Raw genomic sequence first — 13,298 nt, 5'->3', positions numbered from 1 at the left:
GGAGAGAATATAGAAAACCCAGATGGAAGAAGTTAAAAAAGTGAAATTTTGAGTTGAAATTGGACTGCAATACGAAACAAACTGTAGATTGAAGTCGTTCGTACCATCGATACCTGAAGCACCTTCTTCACCTTTCTCTTGCAGCGTTCACAGTGGATTGATACTTTCAATACCCATGTCTGGAAAAAAAAAAAAACTCAAGCAGTGTCTAAGAAACAGAGAAGTTGAGATTGGTGAACATGAAAAACCATGATTGAGAGCTCTCAGTGCATCAGCCATGGCTGCGTTGGTGCAGGCTGAAAGAGAGTTGCAGGTTTTTTTTCTATTCAAAGAGAGATTGAGATGATACCTGCAACTCGATTGGGGAAGATGAGTTGCAGGTTTTTTTTTTTTTGTTTTGCTCTGCAAGGGCAATTTTGTCATTTCACCCCATGTTTTTAACACCGTTAGTTCATAACTAACGGAATGGGCTTATTTGTTACCGTTTGCAAACCTCAAGGGGGTACGCAGAATTTTCCAAAACTGGGGGGTAAAATTATCCTTTCGTCAAACCTCAGGGGTGGTATGTGTAAATTACCCTAAAAACAACTATTTTTATCATATGTGAATCGACTTAGAATGCAAGCATAATAGGAGTTTTTCTACTACATTCATGGAACCGGAGGCAATCCAAGATGGATGGATTATAGAGGTTTATGTAGAAATCGCAACCCAGGAATATCGATTGGGGAAACAACTACCATTAATAATTTGTGTAACAATCTTATTTAGTTTATGAAGGGGAGCAGATGGCATACACTCTTTTTGAACTTTTTTTTCAGTTTTTTCTTTGCTTAACTAGTACCATTAGGGAAAGAAAGCCTCAGTAAAACGAGACAAATAATTATGCAAGCTAAATCTATAAAATAAAATAGATATAGGAACCAGCGTTGTTCATCAACTAGAGGAGTAGTTGCTAAGTACATTGATAGGGGAGTCCATAATCAAATCAAATCTATGTCAAAAAGAAGTTCCACATATACCTTAGAATTAATACAAAATTCAGCAATCTACTATCCCTATTTGCTATGAGCCTCTGCTTCAACTTCATGGTCTGTCACAATAAAACTATATCAATCAAAACAAAATTACCATGGAACAGAACCTCATATGCCTAACCTGCTTTGTTCTTATCACAGTCAATTACTTTGGAAAATGAGAAAAAAATGATAAACACTCGAGAATGGGGTTCCCACCCCACCAGAGCTTACAGGGCCCTCTCCCTTGAAACATTTTTTAATATCAAGTGTATATGGGATAATGGGAGTGTTTCCCCATTTAATGTTGTGGACCTAAATGTACTTAAGCATTTTACCAAAAAAAAAATTTATACTAAAGCACAAGATCACCTAAGTAGTACTATGTTTGGAATAATTCAATGAAAAAAAATGCATGAAGTCATTTCCTTTTTTGGGTACCTCAGATTCTCGGAATGTAAGAAAAGAAAAGAAAAGGATCGAGTTTTCCATTACCCAATATTGATATTTCCATGGTTCATGATCCTCTGCTGCCGTCTGCCCGTGCAGCCGACGTGTAGCCTCACACAAGCAGGAGAAAAATGATCGCCCTACCCTTCCGGGGTAGCTACTCAGGCAATGGATAGGGCAGTCATTTCGACCCTGCCTGTGTAAGGCTTGACGCCGGCGGCACGGGCAAGCAGCAACAGAGGATCCAAATATTGTTTTTCCCTTTGTTTTTTATTATGTTTTTTTTTAACCTTTTTGGAATAAGTTTTCCTCCACCCATAGAGGATTGTTCCCCCACCATCCTTGGGTTCACAAACCCATCGTAGGGTTTTGGTATGTTTCAAAATACACTTCTGATGCCCCATCCCGCCCTCTCCCACCCTTATAATCCCCTTCAACATGGGTAAAGGGAAACTCAATCCTACCTTTTATATATCTATAGCTTGTTTGCCGAACACAACGACTGAAATGAACATACATGTGAAAGGTAACCACCTGTCTTCTTTTTTTTTTTCTGGGGGGGAATTGGGAGCTTATATATATATATATTTTATACCTCCTGGTGAGCATGGGCCTGAAGTGCACCACAGCTCACCAATTGTGCTAGGCAGCTGTTGTTACCATCTGTCCTTTTTGTTTTCATTAAGGAATAATTTCTTAGATCCACTAGATAAGAACTGAAATTACAAGACAGGCAGGTTTCAAATTTGTTTTAAACCCGCTAGTTTCTATTAAAAAAAGATTTATTTAATCCCCATAGTTAGTTATATGTCATGCCACCTAAGAAGAAAATAGAAGTGTACTTCCAAAAACACCCCAATCTCATTTCTCCCTTTTTTTTTTTTTTTTTTTTAGTGTTTTTCAAAACCTCAATTCTCGTTTATGACCATTTCATTCTAAAGAAAATAATAGATTTAATTCATAATGGGAAGAATAAGCGGGAAGACCGTGCCGTCAAGAGATAAAAACTGAAATGGAAAAAATAAGGAGCTGGGCTCACATTCACGTACGTGAAGAGAACACCTCATAGCCGTTCAGATGGAATCCCCTCCATGTGGGTCCCACAGAGTGGATTCCATCTGAATAGCAAGGAGCCGTTCACGTATGTGAATATGATCCTGGCTCGAATATAAGGTGGAAAACTAAACTTTTTTGTTGTTTTAAGAAAATATGACCGATCCATAGCGGCGATACGGCCGATTTGGATTGGAATTTGCAGAGACCGATGTCGCTTACTAAAACCCTGGTTTAGACTCTGCCGCTAGACCTTTTTTTTTGGGGGTAATAATAGGAGCTTCGATTTGTAATCAAACAAATGAAAGAAACAAATTAAGATTAGATGGTGAGAACGGATGAGTGACAAATGCCTTGAAGCAAATTAGGATTAGAAGGTGGGTTTGGAATTTTTTTTTTGTTCTTTTTTATCCGTTTCCTTTGTATTCAATCTCTACTATTAAGATGCCCTTCTCTTTGGTGCCCATAGTTTTGTTTTTAATTTTGGAGTTTTTTTTTTTTTTTTTTTTTAAGATAATAGGAGGTTTGATTTGTACCCCCCACAATTAAGGAGCACTTATCGTTGTCTTCACATCCCACTACATCTCAATGTAAGAGATTGTCCAGATCAGCAGTCTATAGTGATAAATGATGGTTGAGGCAATTTTTGAAGGTCACTTTTATTTTCTTCTTAGGAGGCATGACTAATAACTAGTTATGGGGATTAAATAAATCTTTTTAAAATAGAAACTAGTGGATGGAAGTTCACTTTTATTCTCTCGTGAGTCGTGATCATATGAGCGTGCAACTTGCTCAGCATTCTGTTCTTACAAGAAAATGTACAAAGAAGGCACAGTTTGATAACCCTCCCAAATTCTATAAATAGAAGAGATTTCAAAATCTGAATTCCACCTACAGTCGTTAATCGTCATTCCTACAGAAGCCTAAGAAAATATGAAGAAGACAGAAATCCAAAGAAGCAAAACCTCCCATAGCCATGGCGATCGCCATTGCTCCTCTCTCCACCTCCGTTCCTTTCTCTTTCTCTTTCCCTTCATCTTCATCTTCCCTTCTGCTGCAGCAGAAACAGCTCAAGCTCGTTACAAGGATCCAGGACTCCCGATCGAATACCGAATCTCAGATCTCCTTTCTCGGATGACAACTCATGAAAAGATCGGCCAAATGGCCCAAATCGATCGTTCCGTCGTCTCTCCTGACGTTCTTATAAATCATTCCATCGGTTCGTCCCCAGCTTCTTATATAGTTTTCTAAGTTTTCCTTCTTGTTTGAAGCTTAATTTTCTTGATTTCTTTGAAGCTCTAAAGATGAAACAGTGACGATGAGGGTTGTTCTGGTTATTAATTTCAGGGAGTGTAGTGAACGGAGTAGTGCCGAACGTTCCTTCTGTTATAGCGCCAAATGCAACCCCTGCTATGTGGGCGGACTTGATCGATGGGTTCCAGGAGTCTGCGTTGTCGGCAAGGCTTGGGATTCCCATAATATATGGCACTGACGCAGTCCATGGCCATAATAACGCCCTCGGGGCCACTATTTTTCCTCATAACGTCGGCCTTGGAGCTGCAAGGTTTCTCTGTCTTCTTCTTTCTCTGTTTGCTTGTGTGAATCTTTTGGACTGTGAGAGAGACAGAAGCTTGACATCATTAAAATATAAATTGCCACCAGATTTTTGGTTAATATTTTCGTGTTTTGTTCTGATGAAGGGATGAGGATTTAATGGTGAGGATCGGAAGTGCCACTGCTTTGGAAGTTCAGGGCACCGGAATGCAGTACACTTTCGCTCCCTGTGTTGCTGTAAGCCCTCTCACTTTCTCTTTGGAAAATATAAAATCCTAGGAGGGTATATTTATGAACCGAAAGGAGTGAAATTATTCCATTTCTTTGGCTCCAAGCATGGGTAAGAGGAGCACTCCTGCAACCAGGGTAGCAACAAATTTTTTTTAACTGTTTGGATTAATTTAATTAAGGGTTACAACTTCTAGAAACCTTCTACCTCCTTTAATTGTCTTTGTAATAAAAAAGAATTGACCAAAGGACTCTTGCACGATTGTGTTGAGACCGTATAAAAAAATATATGATATTATATGAATTATTTAATGAAGTATTTATATAAAATGATATTTCATAGGATTTATATTCATTGAAAAAAAATACATGTTATCCTAAAAGAAATTTAAAATAAAGGTTTCAAATTCTTAATTCAATATTTTTGTCAAGATAAGAATTTTCTTTTAATTAATTCTCATTTCAAACGATTTTTAATTATTCAGATTAAAAAATCATATGGTCTCAATTCTTTTCTCTATACTGTTTTTTATAAGAGCTTGTATAAAAAAAAATCTTAGTTCCAAGCTAACTTTCCTGTGCAAAGGCCACTTCAAAGTCCTAACTCACTAATTGGGTTAGAAACCGCAGGAGCAGCTTTTCAATCCCTAGCATAGTTGGAAAACCTAGTTTTCTAACTCGACTCGTCTTTCAGAAAAACCTGGTGATTCGGCCTTGTCAAACACGGTCAAGGCGAGTCACGTTTTTAAAATTTTTAATACAATAAATATGTATAAATTAGTAAAAAATCAGAAAAATACAGAAAAAAGGGAAAACCAGAAAACAAAATCAAAGAATCCCATATCAATGCATTTTGAGTTTATACCATTGAACAAGATAAGAGAATTGAGGAGTTGAGGGTGGGTTTCTTGCTATTTTAGAATACGGATTTACTATTTTATTCAACTCAGATTCTAAGTGAATCGGCTTTATTTATTTTTTAAAAACGACTAAACTCGCCAAGTTTGTCATGACTGGGAAAAAAATACAGAGTCTTATTTGACACCGACAATTTATGACCCAGTCTCCCCATCTTTTACCTTGACCTAGTCTACACGACTCTTGTCCAAGTTTTCCAAAAATTTGACGGGCAACTTGCCCTAGTCAAAATCCGATTTTCAAACTATGATCCCTAGTAGTATAGTATCCGCTATTCCTATATCATTTCGAAGAAGGAGCAGGTCCCCTATCCGCCAAAAGTAGCACCTACTATTGGAATAATCAACATATCTTACCACGACTGTCGTCTCGTTCATCTTTTAACTAATTATTCTCTTTGAAAATGTTTGGGGTTTTGGCTGTGTGGAACTGCAGGTGTGTAGGGATCCGCGGTGGGGTCGGTGCTACGAGAGCTACAGCGAGGATACGCAGATTGTGAAGAGCATGGCCAAGATCATACTAGGCTTACAGGGCTACCCTCCTCACAATCACACACTCGGTTACCCCTTCGTCGCTTCTGGGTACTTCCTTTTTCTGTTTAAAGTTTATTTCCTTTTTCACCCCTATTGAGACCGTATCCTCTGCACATACGTGCACCTGAAGATCTTGGTTGTGTTTGGTATGCATTCTAAGTTAATTTTGCATTTTCAAACGATAAAAACAACTATTTTTAGTATTTAAGAATGCAAAATCGACCTAGAATGAATTCCAAGAATGCATACCAAATGCAGCCCTAATGAGTCAATGAGAGGTTTTGTATGTGATGTTTTTGCTTTCAAAGATGCCAATGCAGTATCATAGATTTACTATTTTACCTTCTATTTGTATCGTATCATAGATCCGTATGACATGACACGACCAATCCCATATAGATTCCTAAAGCCGTGGTCTCTAGTCATTTATTGAACGGTGGAGAATCTAAATTATGATGATTGTTATTGAATGGGTCCATTACAGGGGAAGGAAAGTGTTGGCTTGTGCAAAACACTACGCCGCCGATGGTGGGACACAAGGAGGGGTCGACGAGCACAACACGGTGACCACATATGATGACCTGTATCGCATCCACATGACCCCTTATATTGATGCAATCGCCATGGGGGTGTCGACTATCATGGCTTCTTACTCTAGCTGGAACGGGATCAAGATGCATGCCAACCCTTTCCTCCTCACTCGCATTCTCAAACAAGAGATGTCCTTCCAGGTAGCATAAAATTATTATACAACATCTTTGAATTTACATTTCTACCCTTAACCTGGTCCTGACACCCTAGTGGTCATCACTTTGTATGGGCTGCTACATGGGACAGGGTATGGTCATATCAGATTGGGAAGCAATTGACCGGATGACCAACCCACCCGGTTCACACTACAAAGAAAGCCTGAAGTCAGCAATCAACGCTGGAATCGACATGGTCATGATCCCATACAAATACCAGCAATACCTCACATACATGACAGAGCTTGTGTTGTCCGGCGACATTCCGATCAGCAGGCTTGACGATGCTGTGAGGCGAATCCTTAGGGTGAAGTTCATTCTTGGGCTTTTCGAACGGCCCATGGCTGACCGGTCTCTCCATCCCATGGTTGGACACAAGGTTAGTCCAACACCCAACTGAATTAATTGATTTCATTGATATGGGTATTTTCATCATTAAAATTGGTATAACCTCTTAACATTTTGGACCCACAGAAACACAGGGAATTGGCAAGAGAAGCCGTGAGGAAGAGTTTGGTGTTATTGAAGAACGGAAAGGGAGAGAAGAAGATGCTTCCTTTGAGCAAGAATGCCCCAAAGATTCTTGTGGTTGGGTCTCATGCACACAACATCGGCTACCAATGTGGAGGGTGGACTGTTTCATGGAAGGGCAGCTCAGGCAACATCACTAAAGGAACAACAATATTAGAAGGCATCAAGAGGGCTGTTAGCAAGCAGACCCAGGTCATGTTCCAAGAAAAACCTGACAAGCAATTCGTTAACAAGAACCGGGATTCCTCCTATGCAATCGTGGTTGTCGGCGAGCTCCCATATGCAGAAACAAACGGTGATAGCAAAGAGCTCAGGCTAGCACTTGACGGGGAGGAGACAATCAAGACTGTGTGCAAGGAGGTGAAATGCCTGGTTATCATTGTATCGGGTCGACCCGTTGTGATAGAGCCTTATGTTGGCATGATGGAGGCATTGGTGGCTGTTTGGCTTCCAGGGAGTGAAGCTGGAAAAGGGATTGCTGATGTTATATTTGGGGATTATGATTTCCAGGGTAAGCTTCCGAGGACATGGTTCCGGCGAGTCAACCAGCTGCCGATGAATTTTGGGGATCCCTATTATGACCCGCTGTACCCGTTTGGGTTTGGGCTCCAGATGGGTATCCAATCATACAAAAGAGGCCATGGTGTTTCATCCTCCTCAGCATCATCTTTTTCATCTATTTGATTCGTTATGGTATAGCTTATAACAAAAAATTTATAGAAAAAGGGATATATGAGGATCAAGGATATGTTTGTTGTAGCATTTGTATAATTGTTGTTTTGATCAATGAAAATTTATGAAATACCAAGGCTGTGTTTGGTATGCGTTCTTAGAATGTGTTGCGGTGAAATCCGAGTTGATTTCTACTTGGTTGAGCTGTCCTGCACAAGCAAACAACACAAGAGAAAAGAGTGCCGGCCTGAACCTATTAATACACTCCGATACCTAAGTTAGATCTGCAACAGATAAAGACTCAAATCCAAAGAGTAAGAAGTGATAGAGTCCCTTTTACCTGAGGTAGGCATCGCTATTTATAGGATTGAGTTAGTAAATCGGTGTATGATTTTCCCGATCGGAGATGGTAGGTAGTGTCTCACATAAGTGTAGGTGTCATCTCTAGGGTGTGACACCTGTCGGGTTGGGAGCCACAAGGAAAGTGTGACCTTAACTGGATCGGACTATGGTCAGGTTAACTAACCAAATAGGTTTAAGTGCTCATTGCCCAAGCTTTAGGGTTTTATCTAAGTGAACTAGGTCGATTCTTGACCTTAGTCTCTTGGTCGATGAGGTAGCTGTTCTTACGAATGATCTGTTTAGGTTTATGTCCGACATCTGGTCTGGGTGCCGAGTATGGCATAATTTTGTTCGCCCAGGACTCGCGTGGTTCAGTCCAGGTCATAATCCTGATTTGCAATGTGTCACTTGATGACTAGTCAATCATAATTGTGGTTCATCATAATGCATTATAGGTTGATTATGCATTCTCGGGTAATAAAAACAACTATTTTTATCATATGTGAAATCGACTTAGAATGCAAGCATAATAGGAGTTTTTCTACTACATTCATGGAACCGGAGGCAATCCAAGATGGATGGATTATAGAGGCTTATGTAGAAATCGCAACCCATGAATATCGATTGGGGAAACAACTACCATTAATCCAAAGGGAATGTCAATTTGTGTAACAATCTTATTTAGTTTATGAAGGGGAGCGGATGGCATACACTCTTTTTGAACTTTTTTTTCAATTTTTTCTTTGCTTAACTAGTACCATTAGGGAAAGAAAGCCTCAGTAAAATGAGACAAATAATTGTGCAAGCTAAATCTATAAAATAAAATAGATATAGGAACCAGTGTTGTTCATCAACTAGAAGAGTAGTTGCCGAGTACATTGATAGGGGAGTCCATAATCAAATCAAATCTATGTCAAAAAGAAGTTCCACATATACCTTAGAAGTAATACAAAATTCAGCAATCTACTATCCCTATTTGCTATGAGCCTCTGCTTCAACTTCATGGTCTGTCACAATAAAACTATACCAATCAAAACAAAATTACCATGGAACAGAACCTCATATGCCTAACCTGCTTTGTTCTTATCACAGTCAATTACTTTGGAATATGAGAAAAAATGATCAACACTCGGGAATGGGACTTCCCACCCCACCAGAACTTACGGGGCCCTCTCCCTTGAAACATTTTTTAATATCAAGTGTATATGGGATAATGGGAGTGTTTCCCCATTTAATGTTGTGGACCTAAATGTACTTGAGCATTTTACCAAAAAAAAAATTGTACTAAAGCACAATATCACCTAAGTAGTACTATATTTGGAATAATTCAATGAAAAAAAATGCATGAAGCCATTTTCCCTTTTGGGTACCTCGAATTCTCAGAATGTAAGAAAAGAAAAGAAAAGGACCGAGTTTTTCGTTACCCAATGTTGATATTTCCATGGTTAATGATCCTCTGCTGCCATCTGCCAGTGCGGTCGACGTGTAGCCTCACACAAGCAGGAGAAAATGATCGCCCTACCCTTCCAGGGTAGGTGCTCAGGCAATGGATAGGACAGTCATTTCGACCTTGCCTGATTTCCTTTTTGGTCTCTCCCATCTTGGCTGTGGGATCCCCCATCTTTTTTCCTTTTTTGCTCTCTCTTCCATCTTTTTTGCCTCTCTCCCATCTCATTTTTAGTCTCTCCCCTCTTTTTTGGTCGTGGAATCCCCCATCTTTTTTCCTTTTTTGGTCTCTCTCCCATCTCCTTTTTGGTCTCTCCCATCTTGGCCATGGGATCCCCCATCTTTTTCTTTTTTTTTTGCTCGCCCATGGTCCTTCGCTCTTTGCCTACTCGCCCATGGTTTGTCGCCCTTCTCCTACTCGCCACCAAAAATGTTTTTTTTTTGCTCGCCCTTGGTCCATCGCCCTTCACCGCCCATGGGTCCGTCGCCCTTTGCCCATGGCCTCATGGTCGTGGTCAATTTTTTTTTTTGCTCACCCATGGTCCTTCGCCCTTCGCCTACTCGCCCTTGGGTCCACGATCTCTTGGTCGTGGCCAAAAATTGTATTTTTTTGGCTCGTCCATGGTCCTTCGCCTACTCACCCTTGGGTACACGATCTTTTGGCTATGGCCAAATTTATTTTTTTTTTCGCTCGCCCATGGTCCGTCGCCCTTCGCTCACTCGCCCATGGGTCCTTTGCCCTTCGCCCAAAGTCTCATGGTCGTGGCCAAATTTTTTTTTTTTTTTGGGTACTGACTTGAATTGGTCTTTTGCCACAGACCCATCTTTACTCGAACCTTGACCTCAACCCGTCGCAAACTTCGACCTTGGACCTCGGACCTCAAACCTCAACCACGGACCTCGACCTCCGACCTCGGACCTCGACCTCAAACCTCGACCTTGGAGCTCGACCTTCTTGGTACGTTTTCCTTGTGTTGTTGCCATCGTCCATTGTGAGTACCTTTACCATTTGGTCTCTAAGACACTTCCTTGGTTGTGTGTTTGTGTATGTGGTCGTACACTGCTGGGGTGTTTAGCCTGGGGTCTGAGGAGCGTTGCCCAAGTAAGTCCCCCTTCTCCACGACTATGTCCAGTGATTTTGATCCTGACACCTCTCATGAGGGTTGTACCTTTGATGGGCCAACCTCTAGCTCATCCACGTCATCGTCTGCGTCGGGCGTGGACACTCTCCCTCCTTTGCCTTCTCCTAGGCCTACTTCTAGTGACGAGGAGGATGTCATTGATAGTCATGGCCCAGATCGTAGTTGTCCTAGAGATGATGTTGGGGTGGCAACCCCGGTCATGGACCCCGATAGAAGGATGGGACGGTTCTCGAGCATCTTGACCGCATCAAACTTGCTGTCTTTTTGTCGATTGTACCACATACCTTCTGAGATTGTCCTTCGCACCCCTGGGGGAGTCGATGGTATCTTTTCCCACCGAGCGAATGAGGTTTGCCTTTATGAGGTTTCCTTCTCCTACATCCTTCTTTTTGAATTTTTGTGGTTGGATCCTCGCTCCTTTGTATGTTGTTTTTCATTGTTTGATGGCCAGCAGGCCTTGGTGGCATATCGCCTCATGACCGATGGCCTTGGTTGGCATAGAGCCTCGTGGCCGATGGCCTTGGTTGGCATATAGCCTCATAGTCGATGGCCTTGGTAGCATAGAGCCTTGTGGTCGATGGCCTTGGTTGGCATATAGCCTCGTGGCCGATGGCGATCCAACCTATACTGCCTTGAGGGGTCTTCCTATCTAAGAGGATATGGGATGAGGTCCTCCATCGGCCTTCCTCTTTGTTCGGTTAGCTAGTCTCTCTGGTTGCTGATGAGGTTCTCTACACACAGTGCCATCCCCCGAGCGTTGTCATTGTTCTTCTTGACGAACATCGCATAGCACTCCCTGGCATTCTTCTGGTCTCCTCTGATCTCACCCACTCCATTCTCTATTGGGAACTTTACCTTCAAGTTGATTGGCAAGACTATTCCCTTGAGAGCGGTTCGGGATAGTCGTCCTAGAATGCCATTGAAGGACACTATGGACCTCACAATCATGAAGTTAACCATGATCGTGGTTTACCGAGGGTGCTCTCCGACTGTGATGGGCAATTCCATTGTCCCTCTGATGGAGGCAGTGGTACCCGAGAACCCGTGGAGATGGGTTAGTTCCGGCTTGAGTTGGTCGTCGCTGAATCCAAACTGCCTGTAGGCTTCCAGTGAGAGCACGTCCACTGATGCTCCGGTGTCCACCAACATCCTGTGCACAACTCGATTAGCTATGTCCACCTACACTACTAGGGCATCTTCATATGGCAGGCTCTATCCTTCTAGGTCAGCGTCCGAGAAGGAGATGACTATCTCGGTCTTGGCTACTTAGCTCAGCATCTCTGCTACTCCCATGAACCTAGCATGGGCTTTGGCCTTTCTTGTGGACTCCTGCCCTGGTCCTCCTAGTATGGTAATGATCGGGGCTCCTCTGGAGTTGTTTGGTCCTGTTTCGTCCTTCCTTTCCTCTAGCCGGTCTCTATTCCCCTTTCTTTGCGTCGTGGCTCCTCTTGTTCTTGGTCATGGTCCCTGCCTCCTTGGCCCGAACAGCCCTCTCGTCTTCCTCTCATAAATCTGTTTAGGCTCCCCGCCTTTACAAGTTGTTCTATCTCCCTCTTCAGTTGGATGCAGTCTTTCTTGTCATGTCCTGTGTCCTTGTGGAAGAGACAGTACTTGTGTGGGTTCGCTTCTTGGGTCTTGCAAGCATGGGTCGTGGCCAATTGAGCAAGCCACGGTCTTGGATCTGCATGAGGATTTGTGACCTTATGGTGTTCAGGGTAGTGTAGTCGGGGGCTTCCAGCTCGATCAATCATCTCTGAGTTGCGCTCAGTCTTTGTCCATTTGCTTTCTCCGCGATCGTTCGACACCGATCTTTTATTCTCCTGTGGTTTGGCCTCGAGCATTTTCTTTCGAGCTTGTAGTACTTTGGCCATGTTGATGAACTCATTGCACTGCTCCAGGAGCTCCTTCATCGTCTTGGTCTCATGTTATGCTAGGTCCTTGATCAAGTCTAGGTCTCTAATGCCCCCAGCCAAGGCTGCATGCTGGGTCTGGTCGTCTAGGTCTCGGACCTCCAGGGACTCCTTTGTGAACCTAGTGACATATTCCCTGAGGGATTCCTGAGGGTTCTGCACCACATTCAGCAAATTGACCATGGTTTTCTTCTGCTTGACGCTGCTTTGGAAGTGGGTGATAAACTGCTTGCAGAGTTCTACGAACGAACTTATCGATCAGGGCCTAAGCCTTGAGAACCATGAAGTGGCTGCACCCTTGAGGGATGCTGGGAATGCTCGTAAGAGATCACGTCGGGTCCCCCATATAGGGTCATCATCCCGTTGAAGTAGTTGATGTGGTCGTTGGAATCCAAGTACCGCTGTAGAGCTCAAAGGTAGGTAACCTAAATCTAGAGGGGAGAGATACATTCATGATTTCTGCCGAAAATGGATGTTGGCCTGGTATGGAGTGTGTTTCACCTTTCGTTTGCTTCTTTAGCCCTTCCAACTTCACGTCTAATTTTTAGAGTCTTTTATCTAGCTCCTCCTCACGTGACTGGTCGTCACACCTGGATGTACATTCACTACGAATCCGCTCTCAACCCCTCCTCGATGCTTCCTCTCGCCGTGAGTTTTGGCGTGATAGTGAATGGTCATGACATGATTAGCCTTGATGTGAACGTGAGGGACTTTCTTCATGATAGGTCCGACTCAGTCTTGGTGTGTGACTTCCTCC

At 42.5% G+C, this 13,298-nt stretch overlaps 1 protein-coding gene across 1 annotated transcript; it reads left to right on the top strand.

Annotated features, from left to right (window-relative positions):
* The first annotated feature begins 3,442 nt into the window (after positions 1-3,442).
* LOC122668560 (beta-glucosidase BoGH3B-like) lies at positions 3,443-7,713 on the top strand. Its single transcript, XM_043865108.1, has 7 exons — positions 3,443-3,738; positions 3,867-4,083; positions 4,220-4,310; positions 5,655-5,800; positions 6,237-6,483; positions 6,590-6,877; positions 6,973-7,713. Exons 1-7 carry the CDS (start codon positions 3,453-3,455, stop codon positions 7,711-7,713), a joined length of 2,016 nt encoding a protein of 671 aa, XP_043721043.1. The 5' UTR covers positions 3,443-3,452.
* The last annotated feature ends 5,585 nt before the right edge of the window (positions 7,714-13,298 follow it).

This window comes from Telopea speciosissima, chromosome 7, assembly GCF_018873765.1.
Source record: "Telopea speciosissima isolate NSW1024214 ecotype Mountain lineage chromosome 7, Tspe_v1, whole genome shotgun sequence".
Taxonomy (NCBI): domain Eukaryota; kingdom Viridiplantae; phylum Streptophyta; class Magnoliopsida; order Proteales; family Proteaceae; genus Telopea; species Telopea speciosissima.
The sequence above is the reverse complement of the archived record's forward strand: the minus strand, read 5'-3'. Positions and strand labels throughout refer to the sequence as shown.

Coding starts and splice junctions, on each gene's coding strand:
- LOC122668560 (XM_043865108.1), top strand. CDS start 3,453: ATGAAGAAGACAGAAATCCAAAGAAGCAAAACCTCCCATAGCCATGGC. Junction 3,739..3,866: donor TCTTATAAATCATTCCATCG/GTTCGTCCCCAG, acceptor TATTAATTTCAG/GGAGTGTAGTGAACGGAGTA. Junction 6,878..6,972: donor ATCCCATGGTTGGACACAAG/GTTAGTCCAACA, acceptor TTGGACCCACAG/AAACACAGGGAATTGGCAAG.